The sequence below is a fragment of the Miniopterus natalensis genome, chromosome 15, assembly GCF_054644295.1.
Source record: "Miniopterus natalensis isolate mMinNat1 chromosome 15, mMinNat1.hap1, whole genome shotgun sequence".
NCBI lineage: Eukaryota > Metazoa > Chordata > Mammalia > Chiroptera > Miniopteridae > Miniopterus > Miniopterus natalensis.
This window is the reverse complement of record NC_142095.1, coordinates 13,637,688-13,664,910: the sequence shown is the minus strand read 5'-3', so window position 1 is coordinate 13,664,910 and position 27,223 is coordinate 13,637,688. Positions and strand designations below refer to the sequence as shown.

Sequence of the window (27,223 nt, the reverse complement as noted above, 5' to 3'; positions counted from 1 at the left end):
AACTATTTTCAATGACTACACACACTATTTAAATACAGGGGTTTTGATCAGTGTCTGTCATCTTTGCTCTTAGATTATCTACATAGGTTCTCTTGTGTATTTCAAAGCATTTATTTCAAAATTAGAAGCCATGGCTTTAAAATATATTCCTGGGGTGGAACTTTTATTGGATATGCTGTGTTATTTCAGAACAAAGTATTTTTAAATAAATTCAAGGCAGAAATAAAAGATAATCTTCAATTTTTTAAAATTTAATTAGGTGAAAAAATATAGTATTTCAGGTCATTTTCAAAGAAAGTTTTTTGAATCATAAATATGATTTATACATAGCTTTTTAAGTGAATTCATCATAAAGATTATAGTAGATATAACATTTTTAAACTCTAAAACATTTATGATTATCATATAAAAATGTTGATTTTCAATAAACTTTAATATGTTTTTAAATGTTTCTACTTAGTAATCATAACTTTCTATCTTACCAAGGCCCCTTTTCACTTTATCACAGTAATGTTTTTTCTCCTTTGGAAAAGTTTAATGTATATTTTTAAAAACATGTGAAAACATTTTATTTGAGAAAATGTTTAAATATTAACCCAGCCACCAAACTTTAGATTTTAAAGCAAATATGTAGGTTAGGAAAGTAAAAAAAGAATGACAAGTACACTGTGGCTTACTCTGAGACCAGGAGAAGAGACAGTTATCATAAATGCAATTTTATTCCTGGTGCTTTAAGTATAATGTCTCTGTTATTAGTAATAAAGGTTGAATTCACTGTATTGTCACAAATACAATTTTAGGCTTTGCATGGACTGTACATTTCTATTATGTAACCAAAATAATATTTGAAGTATTTATTTTTATAGAACATTAATACCTTGACATAATATAATAATTTACTTAAAAAATTATGGTACAGCCATTATTGGATGTATTTTTTTTAATGTTAAATGTAACCCTCAACTTCATTGTTAATGTCCATAGCTCTTTTCATTTTTCATTATGACGGTATTAAGGTTTGAAAAACATATCTATGAATAAATATTTACATATTACCTACTCAGCTATGGAATTCCAGATTGAAATTTTTTAAAAAATCCACTGGTTATAACAATAATTTTTGCTAATACATATACACACATGCACACACACACACACATAATTTAGCAAATATTAAAATAATATGTTGAGATAATTTTCTATATTCTATTTGGTTACTAATTATTCTGGTTTTAGGAGCAGTAGAACAAGAAAAGGTACTTGTTCTCATTCTTGCTGAGTCTTTCTCTGAGGCACTGCAGGCAGCTTAGGGGTTCCAAATAGAGGCAGCAGAAATTTTGGAAAACTAGGGGACTTATAGTCAGATTGGTTTGGCCCCACTTCATGACCTCAGGCAGGGTACTTAGCTAAGCCTCAGTGTCCTCAACTGTGAAGGTGGGTATGGGCTACATACCTTGGAAGATTATCATGATTAAAATCAAGCAATGTCTATATAAGTCTTTATCTCATGTCTGGCATGTAGTAGACGTGCAAGTAGCGGTAGCTGGGATTTAATTCCAGGTCCCATATACTCCAGAGTACACAAACTGACAAGAATCTAGAAATTTTATATATATATATGATGCTAAATAAAGGACATCGAATCAACCAGTCGGATTTAAGGGAGCAGATTTGTTAAATGAGTATACAAATCCCTGATGTTACGATTATTACTTTTGAATTACTTTGTTCTACTGAAATCTGGTAAGCTGAGTTTATTAGCATTTTGATCAAAGAACCACTGAAAACACGTATCACTGTATGAGAAAGTGAAAAATTCTGATTATGTAACTGCATTTATTTGAATAGGGCAATTTTTTGAAGCAGCCATACTTTATTATCTTACAGATAAATCCAAAGCAGATGACAGAGTTGCTGTCATGACCAAGAAAAGGGTAAGATCATGGTTTATGATGTAAAGTATACAGACTTCAAATTCTTTTTGATTAATAGTTTTTTTTTAAAAAATTAAATGAATATTTAAAAACAAAATATCATAGTCATTTTTTTCTTCTGAATGTTTACTATATGTTTTCTTTTTTAGATTAACACTAGAAATTTTATATTTATGGTTATTTATATCAGTGTTACAGAATTATCAGAAGTTAGAACAATAGAAAATTTTACGTTAAATAAAACAATTGCTTTTATTTACATTATTATAATGTGTGCAATCTCATGGAAAATATAAATAATTAATATTCACAGCTTAATATGGACTTGACCTTAAAGTTAAGTGAGAACAGCATCAGCCATTTGAATGAATTGAAACCTAGAACTTTTCTTTGAAAATTTATGAAGTCACTAGCGTATTTAAATAATTTTTAAGATTTAACATGTCATTCTGTGTATTGTTTGCAGAGAGGTGTTTAACTATACTTATTGTCAAAACTATGACTGGGATAGGATTAATCTTCACATTGTTTTCAAGTGACAATATTCTTAAAAGGACACTAGTGAAAAAGAGAAAGAGTCAATGCTTAAGTTCTTCTGGACAAATAATATATTGGCGTCCTAAGAAAAAGAATTGGGACTGAAAGGAAAGCCTATACCTGTGGTATTTCCTGTGGTGAGTGATGGGGCCAGTGCAGAGTGCATCCAGAGAAGGCTGAGTGCAACGGGGAACAGAAAAGGATGGTAGGCGAGAACCTGTCGCATAGATGAACAGGCAATGAGGTGACATTATTTTTGTATTCTAAATACGTATGAGTCCTTTTAAGATCAGATTTTATTTCATCCTTTTGCTTTTTGGACTTTTCACTTGATAAATAAGGCTGCTGTGCCTTTGCAGAGAGGAATGCAATACCATGGAAGGCAGTGGTGAAAAGAAATAGGACTTGTGTGTCTGTCTGAAGATTTGGGCAGGAATATATGAGGAAGTAGAGGATTGTTAATGTGGACGGAATTGTTTATTTCAGTCTCTGCTAAAGGATATTTAGAATCAATGATAAAGATAATAATAACTAACATTATTATATATTGCTTTATTTTTACCACTGATTCTCAATGAAGATGGTTCTGTGCCTAGGACAGTGCTATTCAAAGTGTGGTCCATGGACCAGAGCTGTTCTGTGCACTATTTATTTTTGGTCTGCTGTGAGATAAGAGCAAACAAATGAGAGTAACCATTTAGAAATTTGTATAATAGTTTGACAGTAATTTTGGTCTGCTGAATGTAATAACAAAATAGAACTTGTATTTTGTCTTTGTTTTTATTTTATTTTTTCCCTAGTGACTTTTTCCCCCTAGTGACTTTTAAAAAATTATAAAGTACAGATCTTGAACAGATTGGGATGGAAAACTGGTCCTTTACTATGGGTAGTTTGAGAGACATTGCTCTATGAGCTGCTTTGGGAATTTGAGAATTAATTGGGATATAGTAATTTGGGGGAATACAAGGTATTTTTTAGGGCAAAGGTTAAGGACACTAGATATCTTGCAATGAATGGAATAAACTGTATAACAAGAACTGTCCAACAGTTCGCATGACTTTTGAATATACTCCTGGACTTGACAAACTTCAAATATAACTGTGTAATGATATATAATACAAAATATTATGGGAACATGTTAGACAAAAAGTCAAGGAATTTAGAAGACATGATGGAGAGAGAAGCTGAAAGGGAATAAACATACTGTTCTTGAAATTATTCAATAATTTACTTATTCTCTAATCAACATATTGTAACATTTTCAAGTATATTTTTAGCTATAAAGGGTAGAAATGCAGTTACTCAGAGCTCTGTCTGCAAGCCTCTGCTACTCTCATAGTCCCCATCCTTCTGGTCTTCACCCATGTGTGGCTACCCGTTAAGGTAGATGTGAGTGGTGTAGGTGCACCCACTTGACCACATCTCTGTTCAATGGCAGCAGTCTGAATGAAAGAGACTAAGTAACACTAATCTCTTTGAGTCCCACCTGAATTTTTTTTTTAACTAAAAATATTTGTTTTTAAATCCTCACCTGAGGATATTTTTTTTGTTGTTTTTCAGAGAGAGTGGAAGGAAGAGAGAGAGAGAGAAACATTGATGTGAGAGAGACACATTAGTTGGTTGCCTCCCACTTGCACACTGACCAGAGCCGGGGATAGAGCCTCCAACTGAGGTACATGCCCTTGGCCGGAATTGAACCCAGGACCCTTCATTCCACGCGCTGACCCTCTAACCACTGAGCCAAACTGGCTAGGGCAGTTATTTTTTACTTTTAAAAAGAAGGAGAAGATCTAGATTGCTCTTAGTCCCATCGTGCTCTAATATTCCATGAATTATAAAATATTTATAATAGCTCAATAAGTACTTTCAGAATGTCAAAAGATTTGTGCAGACCAAAGTAAACATCTGAGTCAATTAGCCTAGAAATACAAAATAATTAAAAAAAAAAATAAAAACAGTAGTATGCCAGGAATAGCTGATGGTGTTGCCTACCATAGATTCTGAAGTTGTGTGTGTGTGTGTGTGTGTGTGTGAGAGAGAGAGAGAGAGAGAGAGAGAGGGAGAGAGAGAGAGAGAGAGAATGTGTGTATTCAGGAAGCAGTAAATTGTGGTGGAAAGAATACAAACTTATGAATGAGCCAGATCTGCCTTCAAGAACTAGTGCTGCTACTTAGTTGTTGTGTGACGTTAGGAAAGGTAACACCTCTGCACCTCATTGAATTAATCGCTGCACTGGGAACAATAGTAATTACCTCGTATGACTGCTATAAAGGTTAGTATGAAAGGCAATTATAATAGCATGTAGTTAATATATTTTAGTAGGCGCTTTTATGATAAATGCCAATACTTTTCTCCCCAATTTCTCCTTAAAAAGAGATTGGAAGTAAGGTCTTAAGGATATTAAAAATTCTCAGACTTGTAATAGCAGTCCAGTTCTATTAGATAGTTAAGATTATGTAAGATTCTTGTTTTTAAAGGAAGCCCCACATTTTAATCATGATTTATTTTTTCAAAGTAATATAATAACATTGTATTTGGAGGATAGACTTTTTTAAATGGCCTGAGATCCATCACATTAATTCAACCAATTTTATTAATTTGATACATTTTTTACAGTTATTTCTTTATGCATATGTTTAAATATAGCATGTATAATTATATTTATGATATTAACATAAATGGAATGAATTTAAATTCTACTGTTTCACTTAATATTTTGTTGACATCTTCTCAACTCAAAGACCTGCCAAATCTTAAGTGGTTACATAGCATTTTGTTTTATGGAAATGCCTTAATTTATTGAACAATCTCCTAGACAATTAGGTTGATTCCATTTGCAAAATCACAAATAAAAAAGCAGCAACATCATTGTACACAAATCTCTGTAAATTTTTGTGTAAATATTTCTATGGGAAAAATTACTAGAAGCAGGCTTCTAGTAATAAGCACATTTTAAATTTTGCAAATTTGCTGAACATCCCTTACTGAAAATTCTCCCACATTATTATACCAATTGCAGTCCCATCATTAGTTTAAGGGAATGACTGGCTTAGCTTGGCAATTATAGCCATTTTACAGTCATTCTTTCTTTCTTTCAAAATTAATACTTTGTCAATGTGTCGCAAACATTTTTTTCAGTTTTTCTTTTAAAATGGATGTAGTTCTTTTGCTATACTTATACGGTAAAACATTTCTTTGGGGCCTTTAGAACTTTTGTGACATGCTTTAAAAGACTGCTCTTTCATTAAAACAAAACATGTTATAATTCACTTAACCTTTCTCCTGTTGCTACTGGTAACACTTCGATGAAAACACTAAAGCAGAATGAGTGAAGACACAAGTTAGGTGGTGGACCCACGGTTCTCTCTATTCCTTTTTCTTCAGGTTTTTCAATGTAGAATGTTACATATTTCTAATTGAGCCTACCCCAGAAATTTATTACTAGTGGGAAAATAATCTCTTTTGCATTCTGTTTTCTAATTTCTTGGCTTATATATAAAAATTATGTGCGTATGTATGGGCATCTTTTTTCCTAACACTTTATTAATGCCAAGAGTTTAACTTACACACTTTGAAAAGCAAAATTAATCACCACTCTTTTGATTATACATTAATGTATAAGGAATGTAGGCTATATTTTTTTCCAATGAAAAAATATTTTTCTCTGAAATTACTGCAAAAATTCTTCATCATTAGCAGGACATTTTCATTAGCCCAGTGGCAGGATAAGTTGCTTACATTTTGTGACTAGGTATCTGGATATTTGAGTTAATTAATAAGCTTGCTTACTAATATGGAATTCATACACTGTAATTTACTTAGCTTTATATTCATCTCTCCCCAAAGATAAATATTATAATAGATCCCTCCTGCTGGCTTCTAGCCCTAGGCAGAGAGAAATCTCAGAAAGAATAGTAAGCAGAGGAAACCCTTGGAAAGAGTCTCAGACTTCAAAACTCATTTAGTTTCCTTTTGGATTCTACTTTGTGGGCCTCATTCACTTTTCCTTGGGCCAGTGTTCCCCAAATGGGTCATTCAGGCATTCCATTGCAATTTTGCCATTTTCCATACTGTTAGTTACTACAGTGAGCTTTCATTTGACTTACATTTTCCTTAATTTTTTATTGAGGTCAAATTTAAACATGTGAAATGCACAGATCTCAAGCATAGAGTTTGGTGAGTTTTGTTTCCTCTGTGTATTCACTCATGTAATTGCCATACCCAATCAAAATAGACACCATTTTTATGACCCCCAAAAGTTTCCTAATCTAAATTTTAAAATGTAAATGCACTCTTTTGATGTGCATTTGCATTTTTCAAATGCATATAAATAAATATATATTAATATAGAACATTGTCCATTTATCAGTTTAAATCAATCACTGGAAACTTTAAAATAGAAAGTTCTTTTCATAGTAATTTCAGTTACCCTATGATCAAAATCAGCAGAGAGAAACTGCCACCAGAAGGCACTGTTGTGAAACACCCCTCCAGGGGAATAATTTTTAACAACCTACTCTTTAGTAACTTAATAACTAAACGTCCTTGACTCGGTTGCAGAATTCACCTATTTTATCTTGAATTACAATCTGTGGGAATTCTACAGGATAACTGTTAGTAGTATAATATCAAAATTAGATAAAATGGATTAATCTCAGATATCCTTTTATAATACCATTTATGAGAGCAAACAAAGATCCTTTGATTCAGAGTAACTATTTTCTGGTGTGGATGATTGTATTTGCTCTTTAAATAAAAGAAGAGTCTACTTGAGGACTTGCTTAACCCTTGTTTGATTTGACTTTCATTCAGTGGGTCTGATTTTAACTAAATTGAGCTGCTTCTTGTCTTAAAATGGGCAGTGGCATTGGAGGGAGCTGGGGTTAGAGGGGAAATGTGCCTCTGGGTGAGTATAGCAGAGGTAGAATCTCCTTTGTTTATTTTACTTGGAGATAAAGCAACAGTGCCCTTGTGTGAGGAGCATGCTGTTGTCCAAGGTCACAGCTTGTAGTGGAAGAAGTGCTGGTGAGGAGTGGCGATAGAGGGCAGCTTTTCCATCCACAGGGCTGCTGGGCTGCCTGTTTTTGTGGGTTGCCACCCTGGGGGGTGCTGTAGAAAGCAGAAGTGAACAGGAATGTTGGCGCTGCCTTCTCTTCCTAAACCAGAGATTTGCCCCAGTGCAGTGATTTATCCGAGAAAATTCGTTTTAGTTATGCTGATCTGGTGCTTGGTAAATGGAAATTCATGTTTGTCAGCAATTCTTTTCTTTTGTCTTTTAAGAATTATTTCCATCCTAATTACTAAAAAACAAATTAGTATCATTTGAATGTCACCATTTATAATAGTAGAAGTATTGTATTAATTTTGTTTCTCTATACATAATGCCTGTTTAAAACTCACTCAGATCTATCAGTTCACTTGGAATTCAAGTTTAGTAATATCTAAAATCTGTTGTCACAGATTCTGGAAATGCAAAACGTTTCAACCACAACTTTCCACATTTTCTATTCTGTGTTTTAACTTTGAGCCAGAAAACAATAAAGAGATTTCTACCAAATATGATTGCTCTGTTGTTGAGAAACAAAAACTTCTTCAACTTGAGTCCGAGTTTTCACATAAAGAAATTTCTAGGTATTGCCCTTTGTTATTTGGGACTAAAGGCTCTTCAGTTTATTTTGCTGATTATATTTATTACAAGCAAAACCCTTTCTCTGATCCAGCCACACATAAGCTCTCTCTTCAGCATCAAGCTACACACAAAATGAATCTTTCAAAGGTTAGAATATTTCTCATTCACCATCCCCTTGTTTCATTACATGAAATCTAAAAACAGTATTACTCATCGATAGAGTGGTTATTGATATATCTTACCATCAGAATTTGAATAATGGGTTTGTAGTATAGGTTGTAGGTGTCGCATTAGATATTAAAGGATCTTTTTGTGCCCAGTAGTAATAACTGCTATTTTCCTATTTGCAAAGGTAAGTGTAAAATACATTATCAGTGAAAATTTCCTTATAACTTATGAGAATTCATCTACAATTTCAAATATAAAAACATTTGCTTTCTCCCTACCAGTCTTCCAACTTTTCATTTATATCAGACAAAGTAAACCTAGTTTCTTTCTTTGAAGACCTATAAATTATTACATTTTAATCCTTTAAAATGACTTTGGGTGCTATGTATCTTCCTTTTTGCTTGTGTATTTCATACTTTCACTTTGTTCTAAAAATTAATCTCTGTACTGTGAAAGATGTATATTAGGTACACACTCTAAATCTGTACTCCCGTATATACTGGGGAAACACAGTCACCGGATTATACAGACGGAGGTATGCCTTCCATGTCCTTCCACGATCCTGGGTACAAGACTATATTCCCCATTTCAACCTCTGGAATCATCAGAAACTTGATGAAAAGACTTGGATCCAGATAACATTTTTAAAAGGATAATCTTTTAAAATTTTGCTATTGTGTAGAGTCTGTTCCTGTGAAGGAGAGAGATCATGTTTTGCACAGTGCTGATGGGAAATGCTCAGAACATTTGACAGTGATTCATAGGTCAAAGAATCAGGCCAGTTATCCTCACTACTCTAGTTGATGGAGCAAAATATGGCAAAACAGATAATGAAACTCTCAACATTCATTCTTTTGTCCAGAAAAAAATGTGTAATATAGATACTATAATCCCTGATGGTTCTACGTGCATCAGCTTTTTAAAATTGAATTGAAATATGTAGATTCTAGAAAGTCTTCCTTAGAAACATTATCTTCTCCCAACATTCATCTTGCTAAAACACCCAGTGACTTTATACAAAAACTATACATAAATAGGAGTTGTTTTCAATAGAGTTGGATTTTTAGAGAGTCTCTAATTAGAGATCAAATAATCACATTTACTGGCTCCATTCACTCAGATAAACTGTGACATAAGTTCTGCTTTTCATGGGCGTCTTTCCTCCCAGGACACCCTGTTTTGATTAGTCTTTAGTATTCTTAAGCTCTTTATAGATATGAGTGAAATCTGAGCTGTTTAAAAAGGAAAAACAATTCCCAAATTTCCGTGTTCTCTCCTTGGTATAGATAGATAACATTGGATCCAGATAACATTAAAAAATTAAGTCCAAGACTTTAAAAATTATCAAGTGAAGTACAAAATCATGGAGCTTCTTGGTGTCCTGTTACTTCTACCTCAGCCAGGATTGGGAGGTATTTTAATAGGTCTTTCATGCCTTCTGTTTAAGGTGGTCTAGTGGCCAACTTCTATTTTTAGGGAAAATACTCTCCTGTGTCTCAGCTCACAGCTTAAGTACACAGGTCAGTGTTTTCTCTGGTAAGCCCCTCAAAGCAGAGAAATTCATAGCGCTTTAGTGTGAACTTGCACGTGGCTGAAGAAATAGGGCAGGGGACAGCAGGGCATTTATAAGTCATATTGCCAGGGACTGATCTCTGATACTGTTCGAGTCTCACAGGAATACTGAACTCTACCAAAGGTTGACTGTACTGGAATGTATGGTAATTGACTGATATTTATGCAGATTTATATTCTCTCTGTTGAAATCATGTTGAAAATAGAGCTAGAAAATGCTCATTTTCAACCTTTTCCTTTTTTCTAAAAAGTGTTAAAAACAGTCATTATCTAGGCCTGAAGACTTACCTTTATTCTTTATACTCTCCAGATATTCAGCTTAAGTAATAACCATTGTTTACAATGCTCCATGAAGCCCGTTTTCATCCTTATGCCAAGCAGACATTTTCCCACCAGATTTCCCAAAGTTAAATGAGAGTATTGGCTTTTCCTTTTGTATGATAACTTTTGACAAGGAGCCTGTGTACATTATTCAAGACACAGATACACTTTTGGAAATTCTGTCAAAGTAGGGAGCTCTTTAGTGATTATTGACTGACAGTTACTCTCAAAGGAAGGTTATGAAATATATTTCTGTCTTCTATGAGCATAAAATGCTGAATCAAAGTTTTACACCTTCAGATTTAACACAACTAACAAACTTCTTGTTTAAAAATAAAAAAAGATTTTCATTTTGATGAATAGTGACTTAAGGAAATGGGCAATGTCAAGTCAGTTTATGCAGATTGTACAAATCTGATATATACACAATTATTTTGGATTTTCTGTTCTTTGCAATTAAAGGCAATTTTGTTTGCCATTTAAGTCAGCAATCCTAATTATCACTAAATATGTATTTTTTTCTCAGAAAATGGCATGTACTCTCTGTACATATATCTCTTTGTTTTTTATATTCAACAAGAAAAGAATTAATATTTACTTTGGTTTCTTTAAAATCAACGAAGCTTATATAGCATATTTATGTGGATGAGTGTGGGCTAGACCAGTGCCTGGAAAACTTTAGTTTGCTTAAAAGTCACCTGAAGATCTTATTTAAATACAGATTCCTATGCCCCACTCCCAGAGTGTCTGACTCAGTAGACATAGGGTGGGCATGAGAATTTGCATTTCTAACAAACTCTCAGGTGTTGCTGATTCTGTCACGTTGTAGTCCTTAATCTGAATAACACTGGGCTAGATAACATAGAGTCAGCTGTGAAACACAAAAGGGAGGTAGAAGGATGGAATAAAGAAAGGTTATAGTATCTACTTGTAGGTTGAATCATAGACCCCCCCAAAAGATATGTCCACCAGGAACCGCAGAATATGACCTTATTTGAAATAAGGGTCTTTGAAGATATAATTAAGGTAAGGATTTCAAGATGAGATTATCCTGGATTAGGCGGGCCCTAAATCCAAGGATGGATATTTTTATGAGACAGACTTCTATCTTACAGAACTGTAAAATAATACATTGCTTACACTTTACCAAGTTTGTGGCAGCCTTGGGAAACTAACATATTACCAAAGTGCAACCATAACAGTGCCAAGCTCCCTGTCCTATGCTCTAATGGAGAAAGGACAGAATCCTGACAGTGACCCAGTGGACTAGTATAATAGGTTAAACACTGATTGGACATTATCTAATAGCCGAGCACTGGTGGATACTTTTTGGCATGTTATTTACTTAATTTTCCCTCCAATGCTTTGAGGTAGGGTTTTTTGTTTGTTTGTTTTTTAATATTATTTAACAAAAGAAGACCCTGAAATGCAGAATGGTCATTTAATCAGAAAATATATATTAAGTGTCTATACCACTTAGATATTAGAGTGACTTAATCAAAATCTATACAGCTAGTGAGTGTCAGGAGTTCACATTCAAATCATGATCCTGTCATTCCAGATTTGGCTCTCTTCTCCCCCATGTCATACTTTATCAAAGACTTGGAGCAGGAATGCACAGGGCATTTTGTCAAACATTGACTAGTTCATTTTGGCTGCTATGGAGTATTTAACAAAATAGAAAAGGAACTTCTATCGCCAACACAAATCTTTCTTATTTATGGTAGCTGTTTAACAATATTTCTTTCAATTCATACCTATAACGTAGTTTGCACTTTGTTACCTTAATTTTTTGTTGTCGTAATCCTTTCACTTCATACGCAAATATGCAGATAATTTATGCTAATCCTTAATAACAAGCTGGAAATAATAGCTTTACATTGTCTTTGGAGATGTAGGTTAATGATTTAGACAACAATATTTTCTATATGCTCTTTAAATATGTATCATATATTATGATAAAGACTTAGTCTTCTTCATATATATATTATATAATGTATGTATATATTTTTTCCAGTCTTAAAAAACACACATTTGAATATTTCCTTGAGGTTGAAGATCACAAAAAGAAGAACACCTGCTTAGTCTTTAGCCTCATCACAGGATGAATTCTTGGAGTGTTTCATACAAACTTCCCTTGAATGATTATTATTTAAGCTGTTTAATAATGCTTTGAGAATTATTAAATTCAGCCTTCATCTCATTGTAGTTAATGTTTTTGAATGTACAGTGTGTCACTCTGCTAGCTGCTAAACATAGTAAATTTTTAAAAAATTGTTCCTACCTTTGCAGTTTAGAGGCTTGATTCAAGATCAGTAAAATCAAGATCTGTGAAACTGAAGGAATTCGACAAAATGGGCTAAGAAAATTCACACTTTAGCAAGTTACAGCGAAAAGACGAGAGATAAAAGAAGCTAACAAACGTATTGAGCTGAAAGTTGCCCTGAACTGTCTTAGAAGCTGAGGGTAAATTGTATGAGTTTGTTAAATGCCTGACTCACCAACAATGGCAGCACCGAATGGACAGTAACATTGACACCATTGTTTCCTTATGCTGATATTTGTCTTTATCCTATCTTTCCCAACATTTATTCATTAATTTGTTCCATAGACACTTCATGTGCACCTACAGTATGAAAGGTATGGCATGGAGACAGTATATTACCCAGTGAGAAGATAAGTGTTGTATACAAATAACTGAAATAAAATGTGAGAGAGTAACCCTGATCTAAATGACATAGATCGTAACTCTTATCACAGGAAGGTTCATGGGAGAAGGGGAATTATTCTGTATCTACAAATTGATTATAGATTCATTCAGCTGTCTTTTGGGGTTTGACTTCTTGTTTTATTGCACTTTAGTCAGTGAGTATGGTCTGTAAAATAGAGATTATTTTAACGTTTTTGAACCTTCCTTTGTGGCCCAATAGGTGGTCAAGTCTGTGAATATTTCAGGCTTGAAGACAATATGTATTCTTTAATTACTTGGTGCCGGCTTCAATATGTGTTTATTAAACTTATTATTTGTTTTGTTGAATTCTCCTATTTCTTCACTAATCTGTGTTTGCTTTATAATTTTTTTCTATGAGAAGTAAATTAAAATATCCCATTTTAACTTTAGATTCATCAGTTTCTACTTTTAATTGTTTTGCCTTGTATATTTTAAGGCAAGACCTTAGGTACATACCGGTTCAGGACTATTATTCTTTCTAGGTGGATTTTTTAGCATTGAGTAATAACCCTTTTATCTCTGATTATGGTTTTTGCCTTAACATCCACTTTTTTCTAACAACAATACTTCTACATTGGTCTCCTTTTATTAATAATTATTGATGTAATGCATTTTATCTTCTTTCTTTCAATTTTTCTATGCCACTGTTTTTTTCACTATACCTTTGTTGAGATATAATTTTGCAGTGTACAATTCAGCGGATTTTAGTATATTTACAGTTGTGCAACCAGTACCACTTTCTAATTTTAGAACCTGTTTTCAACGCCCCAGAAGGAAACCACATACCCATTGGCAGTCACCTCCCCAGAGGCCCTGGCAACCACTAATCTACTTCTGTCTCTGTGGATATGCCTTTTCTGGATGTGTCAGATAAATGGAATCATACATGTGGCCTTTTGTTTCTGACATCCTCACCTTTCACTTAGCATATTGGTTTCACAATTTGGCCATGTTGTAGTATGTGTCTTTACTTCATTATTTTTAAAGACTGATAATATCCCATTGTATGGCTAACCACATATTACCTATCTACTGATGGACATTTGGGTTGTTTCTACTTTCAGGCTATTATGAATAATGCTATTATGAATACTTATGTACAATTCTCTGTGGACATATGTTTTTATTTCTTGTGGCTATATACCTAGCAGCGGAATTGCTGAATCACAGGGTAACTCTACATTTAATATTTTGAGGAACTGTCAAACTGTGTTCTGAAGTGGCTCCACCATTTCATGCTCGCAGCAATGTATGAAGGTTCTAATCTCTCCAAGTTCTTCACCGTGTCTTTGCTTAGTCAGTAAAGCCCCAGTCCCAAGTCCTTTTGGCCCTATCCTGGGGCAAATTTCATGTGGGCTTCACCATGTCAATTCCCAAACATGTAGTTTTATATTCCTCATGTTTCTGACAGATGAATATTTCTTTTTCTTTCCTTAATGGTCATATATGTATTAAAACTTAAAAGTTGTTTTACTTTGTGGTGTTGAACCTAGATGTAAGGAATAGGTATTCATTTGAATCAGTCTACCATTCCTGGAAGTTGAGCAGATCAATGTAATTGCAAGGACTGTGAAGTGGTTGACTTAGAGTTACAGGTGTTGTTTAGGGCTATGGTCCAGAGTTTTTCTTCTGGACTAAATTACTGGGCCCATATAGGATCCACTATTATGTTGAATTCACCCAGTCCCATATGAACTATCACATATTTTTGTTGTTATTTTACAGATGCCAGTTTCCAAAAATAATACTGAAAAGAAAATGCCCAAGTTCAGAAAAAGGAAGAGGTATGTTATTTTTAATCAAAAAGAATTATGATAAAATTGAAAAATGTATGGACATACTTATATGATATTTTCCTCGACTCTTCATTCTGTTTCTCTAGGGAAACAATTGTGTGCAAAATTTTCTAAAAGAATTAATATAATGATAAGTTGTAGTGTTAGAAGTATGGAGGAAGTTTGATGTTTATACAAATATGCTGAACGAGAACTTTCACAGATTAATATCATGTGAGCAACCAGATGAGAAGCACGTTTTTAGGTTAAAATAGGTCATGGGAACAAAAACAGGCCTTTACAATGAACTCATAAGCCACTGATGACAACTTTTAGTGTTTATCATTGAACCAGCCATTCAGGTTGTTTACTTATTTGTTTTTAATAAATGGTAAGCAGTACTGTGTTGAAGAGAGTCCTACTCAAAGAGAAAGACTGACTCTAATGTGATAGTCCTTCTTCTTTGCCCTTTTTCAGAAGATGAGTAATTACATTTTTGAAATGGACTTTAACTGTCTTATCTCAGTTACACATCCCAGTTACCCCAGCAAAATAGATAGGGGGTGTATCATAATTATCTCCATGTAAAAAGGTGAAGAACTTGTGGCTTAGAGAGCTAACTGGCTGTCTCAGGATCTTACGGTTAGAGAAAATGCATTTGGACAAATCTTTGCTGACTCTTAGCCACATGGTATAGTGGAAAAGCATAGGTTTTGCAGTCGGACAGAATTTAGTGCTGTCATGCTCAACCACTTACCTACGTTGTCAAGTTTCTCAATTTCTCAGAGCCTCGGTTTCTTTACACAATGGGAGTGACAATTACTTAGTGGGCTTCCGGGGGAAGGATTACATGAAAAAGCCCATGTAAGGTGCTTGGTAGATCATTACTGCCTTTCACCTAGTGAGAGCTCAAATCAATACTATTCCCCTTTGGTTTGTCACTGTATCGGGCTGGCTTACAGTATAAAACAACCAAGAAAAAGCACTTCAAGATAAATATACATTCCTAGTTTATAATTACCAATGCATATACATGAACTGTCATTTAAATATACATGATTGATCATTTGAAACTAACTCTGTCACATTCTTTTTCTAGGAAAGCTACTTTAAAATGCTCTGTTGAAGATGTTGGTTCAGGTGATGCCTTGTCAAAGGAAAACATGGGTATGTGAAGGCCCAGCTGCATTTAGCTCTTTTACCTTTAATTCTACGAAATGTAGGTATGGTCCTTTGAAGAGAAGAAATGCTGTACATATATACATACTGAGAAACATTGGTGGGTTATTTTTGGTATTGATTTACATTCTAGGGCTTTTCAATTGTCTTTACATTTGTATTCCCTTGAATTAAATTTTCTCTGGTTTTAGCATGTATTTAATTTTTGTTTTTAAATAAAGCACCAGCAGTTGTGGGAAGAAATATCAGCATCAATACATTTCAGTCCAGACCTCTTCATTCCAAATTTTTTAGCGTCTTAGGGGTGCCAAAGGGAGAGAAGGAAGAAAAGCAGCAGCCTGGGGCTTCCAGCTGAAGAGCCATTGGCATTAGGACACAGTAGGTGAACATGGAATGCAGGGAGAAGGTTTTAGTTTCAAAAGTACTTTACCCTTTGTGCATTTTTGTGAGTCTTGAAAAGCAGGCAAATGCTTATTTGCAAGCTGGAACTTTGGCAGCCATGCAAAGAGGTTTCAAAACACATTAAACCCCAAGAAGTTATTCCAGCTATACCCCCTTTCCCTTGTAGCCACCCCCAGTTCTTATGGTATGCATTTCAATTGGCTGAATGGCCATTTATTTATAGTCTCATTAAAAGAAAGAAAAACAGGTAGAGGAAGGTTGGGTAGTTATTATTTTTAATCCTTTGTTCTCCAAACCACTACAAAGTTCTGTTGTTTCTCTCTCTCCTTATGGCGGCTGCTTTCCTGCTAATTAAAGTGCCCTTTCTTGGCTGTTTTGTCCCTTTGCCGCACAAGATCAGTTCAGATATTCCTGTAGAAAGGCAAACGTCGGCTTATCCCTCAGAGAGTTCCCACTAGGAGGCCCTGGCACTGCAGCTGAGGGCTCCACTGCTGGGATCATTCTCCCTCCGACTCACTAGGGATACTGCAGAAGGAATCCACTGCAGACAGGAGTCCCTTGGCAGGAAGTGTCTCTTCCGAGTAAGTGAGTGAATTCATCTCAGGAGTTATCCATTAAAGGGAAGCCTTTTCAGGAGTCTCACATTCATTCTGTGTGGCTTTAAAAGTGACCCTGCAAATTTATTTAAGATGATGTTTTTTAGTGCTAGCTTTGGGGTAACCCGACCAGTAACCTCTTTATATAAGGAAGGAAACAGCTTCCTTAAACATTTAATAGAGAAGTAGAGATCAAAGAACACTCCATAAATATACATTTGAATGCTTTTAAAATAGTAACTGATTTATTGAGACAAACAGCATTTCTTATCAGGAATGGAAAGACAATTTGATTTATTTTATAAAACTTCATTTTTAAAAGCCAGATATGGAATTCAGTATGAGATTCCCCCCCCACCCCTTTCTCTGAGTGATGGAGCAGCTGTAATGCTATCACTTTACTCTGAACAACAAATTCGTGGAAGTCAGGGAAACCACAGGATAATCAGTATTGATAGAAGATGATTGGTCATGCAATCAACAGAGGCATTCATTCTGTCTCTATCTTTGGAAGCTATCATTGACCAATTTTGATAACCTAGTTTGCAGATTACAGTAACTGCTGTTTCCTGAGAATTATTTTTGAGCTCTACCAGTTCACAGTATAGGGATACCTCTTTAGAAAAGCAACACTCCTGCTGCTCTGGAAGCAGGATTTGACATCCGTCAAGCTGGTGTTAGGAACCCTGGTTGATTTATGAAGCCATCCGTTACTTTATCTGCCTTGTTCAAAAGACAGTGTACATATTTTTCCAGATCACTTGAAAACAGAGAGCCCACAATGCCTTCAGCAACGACATTCATTATCATAAATTGATTGGATTTTAGCATAGCTTTAGAAATATAAAGATGTTTTTGTGCCATTTTTCCTTTAGAGCATAGCTCAAAATCCATCTTCTCAACGGTGCATTAAATGTCAGCGTCAGTATCTGTAGACTCAGAATGTAAAGTAGGAAAACACAGCACCTGTGAGCAGCACTGGCCAATCAGTGTGAAGATAACCGCAAGTGGTTAACCGCAAGTGTTAAGTAACAGGTTACTAAGTGAGAAGTTTGTCATACAGAGAGGTTAGTTTCATTAACACAATTGCTTCAACAAAAATGTATATTCCTCTAGAAAATTTGGGACATAGGGTTGTATTTGTATTTTTAGATAAGCTCTCCAGGTGATTCCTGTGCCCACCAAATTTTGAATATCATTGTTCTAAAATGTAATAGTTCATACTCAGTGTTCTTAGGCTTTAGCAGTTACTATAGAATGCTCATCTACGTGGATACAACATGTCAATTACAGTTTTTGATGTTTTATTTTTGAGCATAGGAACTGGTCCTAACGTTTGGAATGGCTTATCAGAAAGCTGCTTTCCAACTGTTTTGAAAGTTTTCCATAGAGAAAGCCTAAGATTGGCTGGGAAGACATGAGGGCCAGGAAGCCTCATTGGTCTAGACCTATTCTCCAGAGTCCCTGGCCCTTAGTAGGCACAGAATAAATATGTGTTGATTGACTATAAAAGTAACTGGAGAAAGCAATAAGTATTGACAGAAAAATTATTTTTGTAGCCAAAACTGCTATGTGAAAAATGTAAACTAACAGTTGTTTTTCCAGTACTGTAAGGACAACCAGGAAAGGAAAACTTCTTATTTACTAACCTCCCATAACCTTATTTAACACCATTTTTTAATAAACAATGTTTTAGCAGAATTTTAAAATTTCTTATAAGAGAAAATTATCAACAAAGATGATAATAAAGTATGGATTCTTTTGAACTCGAGGAAAGGAAACAATGCATAAAAACTTCTCACATTAGTAACTTCTGTCTTTTACCTTACAGCATACTTAGTTTACAAGGATACGTGTGTGTATGTGTGTTTGTGTGTGTGTGGATGGATGGATGGATGGATATAAATCTCATATGGATATATAGCTCACTCCACCTAAACATTGTTAATCAGAAAAAATTTAAATATATTCAACAGTTACATTAAAAATTAATGTTATTGCTGCGAACACCTTGGCTCTATATTCAGTGGTAGTATTTTAGCTCTAAAGTGTGTATCTTGCTTGGTCTATTTTCATGTTCAATGGACTTTCAGCTGTGCTACGTAGTGTGATTTTTGGTGACCTGCCAATGAACAGTGGATAAGAAGAGGTGGTGTGTCAGATTTTTGTAACCAGAGTGGAAGGTGATAGGATGTGTATTCATGGCCTTTCTCTTGGAATCATGTTGCCTTTGGAAGGACTTCTCAGATACTCCATCTGTCTGTTGTACAGGACAGCAGGCCACACATGGCCCCTTTCCTTGATCTTTACCTCAACAAGACTCCGTATCAAATGAAAATATTTGTTTTATTTAAGTCAGAAATTCAGTTGCATATTGTTAATCAGTAGTTGAGTCTATAGAGTTATGATAGGTGTTTATTCCTTTGGTGGGGGTGTATTATTTTATCTCAGCAAGTTCAATGAATTACCAGATTTTTTGCTGACTTATATATTTCTGTCACAGTAGCATGCACAGACACACATACACACAAAACTTTTAAGTGTTTTTTAAAAATAACAGATTAGGCAATTAAGATGTGTTGATATTTGGATTAGGAATAAACTAGCCTGGGCCTAGCCTACCCACTTAACCACATGGCTTCCCTTTTAAACAGTAGTTTTAACAGTATATTGCAGATTGGCAACTGTGGCCCACAGTCCTACCATTCACTGCCTGTTTTTGTAAATAAAGTTTTATTGGAACATAACCCTTCTCATTTGTTTATGTACGTGTCTATGATTTGCACTACAGCAGCAGAATTGAGTAGCTGTGACAGAAACCATCTGGCCCACAAAGCCTGAAATGTACTCTCCGTCCCTTCACAGGAAAAGTTCACTAACCCCTGGTCTACAAATAACATAATTTAGTTTATTGCCTTTGACTCCTGATTTAAAAAACACACACAAAATTTTAGTGAGCTTTTGTTGTTTGGGGGTACTTTGTGGTCTACACATAGTAAGAATGTCACCTACATCTTTCAAGGAATAGTTGTAAAATATTCACCTGGAAATCCAGAATAATTTTGCATTAAGCAGAGGCCGTATGTGAAATTTATACAAAATATTTATTTTTTTATCTTATAATACTTGGAAGATTTCCTCTTTGGGGGTGGCTATGATTATGAATTAGATTGAATTAAGATGTAGCTTTTTTTTTTTTATTATTATATTAATGATGTTTTTTTAGTGGTCTCTGAGACAGAAGTTTTACTAAAAGAACTGGAGCAAATGCTACAGCAAACTCTCGAACCCACAGCAATGCCCCATGAGTCCAAAGAGGAACATGGAGAGGAAATAAATACAGGAGAAAAGGTAATATTGATCGTTATAAATAGCAACTATAAATTCTTTACATGGCAGAAATTGTTCCTGGATGTACATTTTAAGTATATGGAAATTTTTTTCACTTCTCAGATTTGAGCCCTTGATTATCATGAGCTGAACAATAGACTAGTCGCCTGTTGAGAAATCAGAATAGATCTGTCAGTCTTTGTAAAAAATATCTGAGTTTCAACAGAGGAGCTCTTTTGGTTTCAGATCTTTGAGGCTGGAATGAAGAGAGATGGAACAGGCTCTCCGTAGTGAGGGGGAGCCACTAAAGAGGCCTCCTCCCCACTGCCAGTCTCTGGAGGGGGCCAGGATCAGAGCAGCTCTCGGGGAAATCTGCCCTGTGTATTTCATGCACAGGGATAACTCCTATAGGGACAAGCGCCATTATTAAAGGATGGGGGTAGAATCTTTTATTGTGATACGCATCACCATTCATATCTAGATCTGTCCTTCTTTTCCCTTTTGGCCAGCCCTGTTGGGCTGAGAAAGGCCATGTGTGCTTAACTTTATTTAATACTTATATATGATAACAGAAATTGGTTGACAAACTGCTCAGCATATTAGTTCCATGTACCTGCAAATAAAATGAGGGTACACACCCAGGTCATTAATACAGAGCAGCAGTGTGGTGGGTGTGGAAAAAAGTCACAAGGTAGCCACTGCCGCAAGGTAGTACTGCTGTTCCCTGCGTAGTTAGGAAGAGAAAGGGCAGCGAGGAGTCAGGTATCTTATGGTGTCGTCCATTCTCTCATTCAGGCATTTGGCTATATAGGGGGGCTGGAGTCCAGAGAGCAGTGGGCAGGAGCACTGACTGTGGAATGGAATGCCTGTGTCCCAGCCCTGGTCCTGCCACTGAGGACTTGTGTAACCTGGCAAAGTTGCTTATCACTTGCCTCAGAGGATTGTTTTGAGGGTTAAATAAGGCAAACCAGGAAAAAGTGCTTCGTGTAGTAAGTGACACCTAAGGTCAACTATTATTACAGGTGAGAAATGGCATTCACTAGAGAAAATAGTGCAAAGGTTTCCTTACTTTATCTCTTTCCCCCATTCTCACTTTGAGCAACTACCCCCCCAAAAATAAAACACTTCCACAGGCTGCCCAATTGCATGATTTTATTCAGAACTTCAACAAGAATAGAGAAGATTCTTAAACACCTCCTTTATTGAGTTAGAAATCAAGAAAATGTACAGAATTTACAGTTGAGATCAGTGTGTTCAAAGAAAATACGTAAAATTGTTAAAAACTCTTACTGAGTAGAAAAACATGATTGTTTTCTTGATCAGTACCAGTGATACCAACTTGAACCTGAATTTGCATGGGTTGAAAATGCCATTTTTCCATTTAGAGTGCCTTTTTCAAAACCTTGTTTCTGTATCTCACCTTTTAGAGAACAAGATCTATAGATTGGTCACACACACGCATATAATTACTATAAAAATTTTTCTTTTCTAGCAAATGTGTGCTTTGTTTGTGCACCATATGGTTTTGTGCAATGTTTTTTCAGTCTTTGTAGTTCATCTTTTCAAAAATACAGCCGGGTTGATTTTTATAGAGATGTCCTGGAGCTTTTACAGTCACAGATTTGGCTTCTGTTTTGCCATTATAACTAGTAACTTGATAAAACAGAAAATTACTTCTGATTTTTATTTCTTAGGGTAAAATACATAGTTTTAATACATCACCAGGCAAGAGATTGCTTTTTGTTTTAGATTCTTGCAATATTATATACTTTCAAAAGTCATTTAGGAATTGTAAAAATTAACCATTTTAACTGGCTGGCAGGCAGGTGAGGGCCTCCTGCTGACTGGTTTATAAGCCACTCTCCACACTGAGCTTTACAAGTCTGGCATTCACACCAGGCCCAGGATATTAGGGCCTTGTTCACTTTTTAGCTAGGAGAATAGCAATGAAACCAGTTATCAAAGCTGGAGGAGTAATTTCCAGATTAAAAGTAAAGAAGTGATCATCCCAGGGATGGGTCTCCCCCCTCCCTCCCTCCCTCCCTCCCTGCCTCTTTTGAATAGTTAATATGGCTTCCAAAGGTAACTTTAGTTACAGTGGGAGCTGTGTTTTGTTTTTAGGAAAAAGTGGCTTCTTATGAGCTAACACACCAAAAAGAACCACCTGATCATTTTATAGTTCTGAGCATATGCATGCTCGGAGCGGATATTGTTTGAGCTATTTTCAAAGTTGTAAATTTGATGATGTTTTCATCATCCATGTCACATGTGAGCTTTCACATTGATTTCTCTCAGGCATCCATACTGATAGAGAGAGTGGCAACATGGAAAAAGCATACACAGAGATGATAATAGTTCATTTCTATCTGTCACTGAAATACTTTATGAGATTATTTTCCTCAGGAGAGTCACCTTCCTAATGACGTTCTTCTTGAGCTAGTAGTAACACTGGTTGGCATGCCCTGACTTGGCAAGCAGTGGGAAGGAATCAATTTCAGATTTTTATAAAATCCATCCGAATAATTCACAAGTTAGATAAGCCATTTATTAAAAACAGTTTACTTAATAAGTATTTGTATTACAGTACATTTTTGATACATGAAAATACTTATTTAATCTACTTTTTTTTTCTTGAATGTCACGGGAACTTGACTCTAATGAACCTTGAAGTTATAAGTCTCCTGTGTGCGTGCATGTATTGTTACCAGTGTCCTATCTACCTAAGCTCGAGAAAACTATTCCTGTTTGAGTAATGCAGATGCTTCTGAGAAGATGATCACAGAAAATGTGACTACAACAGTTTTAAGTTGTAGTCCCTATAATAGTAATTTTAAAAATAAATATAGAAAACTCACAGAATTAAAATGATCACATTTTCCCAAAGTATAAAATTAAAAAAAATATGTAGTGTTGGGGAACAGACAGGACCTAAATAAATTATTTCTATACTAACACATTTGCTATACATTATAGTATACATAGGGGTCATTATTTGGCCGCCCCACCATAACTGAAAACTTTGTGTAACTGCTGTGGTTTGAGGACTTAGCAACTACTTTATATTTTGTTCAAATATTTAAGCCTAGTCGTAAAGTACATGTAATGTAGTTCTGATAAAATGTATGGTTATTTTTACAGTTACCTCAATGGAGTCCTGAAGCTTCTGCAAGCAGTCCATTTGAAACCCACTATGAAGAGGACTATCTTATAATTGATGGGTTAAAATTAAAAGCTGGGGAGTGTATTGAAAATATAACTAACAAGTTTAAAGAAATAGATGCTTTGATGTCTGAATTATAGGGCATTATAGATATTTTCAAAGGTTAATTATAAAAACGAAGTAAAAAACTTAAAATGTTTAGTGAAATAGTTATATAGTATAGCAAAGTTGATATTTGTAATAGCTTTCTTCTTTATATTTTGAGAATATACATTGTTTTGTGATCCAATCAAATGATATTTAAGTTAGTGTTAAAATTTAGAATTTAAGAAATCCTGATGTTTGTAGTTTTTTTTTTCTTATTTTGCCCTAATTTGAAAATGGTTTATGAAACTAACTGCACAAATACATGCTTTGCAATGATTATTTAAGTCCTTTATTCAAATGTGGCTGTTGTGGCTGACAAGTCTATTATATTCTTACAGATAATTCAAATCTAATATGCTTAGAGAATGTGTATTTGTAGTGGAATTAAGCTATTACAAAATAAAAGGAAATATAAAAAATGGTTATTTAATAGAGTTGGAGCTTTTCTTAAAAAGTAAAAATGTCAATTGCTTTATTATATTAGAAATAATTATTTCAACCACAGTGCCCAAATTTGGCTGACTAGCAGTCTGTTGGGCGTCTTTGGGAGATCAGAATCTGGGACCCATTTCCGCTGAATCAGTAAATGTGGAGGTGAGGATGGTCAAATGTAATTAAAAATATAGACAGATAAGTTAAACTATTCACTATAAAACAAATCTAAACCATATAGAAAAGTACGGAGTGCATCATGCAATACCAGTCTCTTAACATTTCCTCTGAAACCCCATTCCTTAGGGATTGCCTTAGTGGGCATTTGTCTAGATCATGTTCTGTACACATCACAATGTGTGTATGTGCATGTCCGTCTCTAGTTCCAGCTCGGGCTCCCCTTCTCTATGCCTGTCTCTCCTCCTAGGAGTTAGAGGTAGGGAAAGGGGCATTCCAAGCACATAAAAACAAAAACCAAAGCTTGAGGAGAGAAGAAAAAACAAGAGAGCATCTAGGACCTGCTGTTAGTTGAATTAGCTGGAGTGATGTGTGGTGAGAAAGTAAGCTACAACAGGCGAGGGGGCTGTGTATACAGGGAAGGAGCTTATGACTGTAGGGACCAAGGGAAGGGTTTTAAACACTGGAATCCCTTTTATAGTTCAGAAAGATAGCAGGGTGGAGAATGGAGAGAGAGGGAGTAACCCTGGAGTCGAGACCAGTTAGGAGACTATTTTGGAAATTCAGTTGTGAGATTCTGAGAGCCTGAAGTATGGTGGTGCTGTGATGGAAAGAATTGGGTAGATTCATGCTAAAATAACACCAATGAATTATTAGGATTTAGAGATTGGATATAGGGATGAAACGGGGGGGGGGGGGGTCAAGAAAGATTCCAAGTTTCTGTGATTCACAATACATGGAGATTAGAAATGTGGGACAGATATCAAGTGTGGGCCAAACTGACTTCAGCAGATTCTAAACTAGTCATGCCTTGACAAAGCCTGCATCTTGATACCTCTCTGAGAATGGGAGTGACTAGAATAGTCTCTCAACACGTCATATTTAAATTCTACATAGTTTAAAACAGTGACAATTAAGGCTTCCTTTTTTTCTTCCAGCTGAATTTACTCCACAGCATTTTAGAAAAACTCTTCCTCTTTTTCTTGGCAGTATGATTTTATATTCACAGCCCACAAGATGTCTCAAGAAGTAATTAGTCCCATTTTTTGTTACTGCTTCGAGTCAACTATAAAGATGACTACAATTGTATTTGAAAGACTATCAACAATTCACATGCTTGATATAAACCCCCATCTAGTGGATCAATTAGATCACTTGCAACTAATTCCTCTTGGTAGAACAGCCAGTGCTCATCAGAGTCCGATTTCACAGATCAGATACTGAAGTATCCACACTGAAATAATCTCTGCCATGTTCTGAGTTGTAGAAGTCTGGAATTTCCACTGAAGACTTTGTGTACTTGAGCAGCTCAAAATAGTTCTGAGAACAAATATTTGGGGTTGGTTCTGTCCTCAGAGAGAACTGCAAACTCCTGAAACTGGGGGGACCTCTGTCCATGTAAGGATACAGGCTTTCGAATTTGCAGGTAGAGTGTGCCCAGGAAGAGGGATGAAGAAGCAGTCAGGGCTGAGAATCCTGCCTGGCTGGTAAACCCTCCCTGCTGGTAAATGTCCAGTGTTCCCAGGAAGGCCATATAACTGAGAGCAGAGCTGTGGGACTGCGGAAACAGAATGCCTGCCTTCAGCCCCTGGTGCTGCCATCTACTGGCTGGGAGACCCGAGGCAAGTTACTCAACTTCTCTTTTTTGTTGTTGGTTTTCCATCTAGCAAGGGGAGGACATGTGGGAAACTCTGCAAGTTATGACCATGGTTATTGTTGGCTCAGAGCAATTCTCTCTCACTGCCCCTGCCATACCCCTTCTATGCCCATTGAACTAGCATGCTCCTTTCAACAGAACCTAAGGTGACACACCTGCTCCTAGGGACTGCTGCCAAGGACTGTGTGTGATTAGCTGACTTCTGGGCCAGGCCTAGAGGTGGGTAGTACCTTATAATTTGTAGCCAGAACCTCTTGCTAGGCCCAAGGAGAACATCACAGGGAAGCTGCACCTGCCCACCAATGGAGGTTAAATTCTAAGTACATGAGTTACACCAAGCTCAGTATGTGAGGTACAAGGCAATATGTCAGGGCCTTCTGCCCGGGCATTGGGTTTGAGGAGTGGCTGACTGATCCTCTTTGGAATGAGTTGGGTCAGGCCTGTTTGTCTACAGTTTCCATGAACTTACGGAAGATCTGGGTCCATTAGAAGCCGTGTCCCCAGTTAGCTCTGCAGACCCTGGAGAGTTGAGCACCAAATCCAGCTCTATTACCCTTCCAGGAAGTCTCCATCCATTCTCCTCATCTGAGAAGCTGAATTTATGCAGGGATTTCCAGTAGTAAGAGGCTTAGCTCTATCTTTATTGGCAGCAGGCTGCATACTTTTGATAAGTTAGTCTCTTGTTGCCACCAGTGGAATGAACAGGGAAATGCACCCATGTACCTGCAAAAGTCTGTAGTGTGTACAGCCTTGAACTTAATGGCTCTGCAGTAGAGGGTGATGGGTCACAAACAGTTTTAATCCATCCACTAATAGACCTAGGTACTATCCTAAACTTTGTAAATTGGCCTAGAGCTTCTGTGGGAAACATTGGTGATTAGCTTTTTCTTGAGGAACCTTTCTTTCATGAACCTGGGGTGACTTATGTAGTGCATTTGATGGAACAAAATCATTCTACCATCAAATGCCTCTACCAAATAGCTGGTAAGCTGTGACTCCACCATTTATTGGGGCTAACAAATGGTAGAGATCTATTCCAGATACTTCCAGCCCAGTAGAAATAATCCTAAAAATATCCAAATCCTGCTCTATTGTTTCAGTTCTCTCTATAGGGCCCCAAGAGGAGATCTAGACATAGCACAATTAAAGGCTTCTAAGTACTTCTTTAGGGCTGAGCCCACTCTTTCATTAGGGTTTTAGAAGAGTTGGTTAGTATAGATAAACTTGGTCTGAAGGTCCAAGTGGGACATTCTATGTCCGCGTATCTAAATGTTAGGCTTTTTACATCCACTGATTTTTTGCATGGTATAAGCACTCAAAGCAGCGAGCAGTATAAACAAAGAAAAGAGTGGAGGAGAGAGGAGAAAATAGTTTCCAAGAAAAACATTGAAACAATGTGAGAAAGGGTACCTCAGAGGACAGAGCCAGGAACTGTAGAGAACAATGAACTGGGGATCTTTCCCATCCCCTACCCCC

At 35.9% G+C, this 27,223-nt stretch overlaps 1 protein-coding gene across 3 annotated transcripts in view; it reads left to right on the top strand.

Annotated features, from left to right (window-relative positions):
* ZCWPW2 (zinc finger CW-type and PWWP domain containing 2) overlaps positions 1-23,906 on the top strand; it is a 66,652-nt gene extending 42,746 nt beyond the window's left edge. For all 3 annotated transcript variants that reach the window (XM_087824908.1, XM_087824907.1, XM_016198806.2), the window contains exons 5-9: positions 1,888-1,934; positions 14,618-14,676; positions 15,767-15,834; positions 20,071-20,195; positions 23,313-23,906. In XM_087824908.1, the coding sequence (XP_087681034.1) occupies positions 1,888-1,934; positions 14,618-14,676; positions 15,767-15,834; positions 20,071-20,195; positions 23,313-23,474 (461 nt within the window). In that variant the 3' untranslated portion in view covers positions 23,475-23,906. The remainder of the gene's footprint in view (positions 1-1,887; positions 1,935-14,617; positions 14,677-15,766; positions 15,835-20,070; positions 20,196-23,312) is intronic.
* Positions 23,907-27,223: the final 3,317 nt, after the last annotated feature.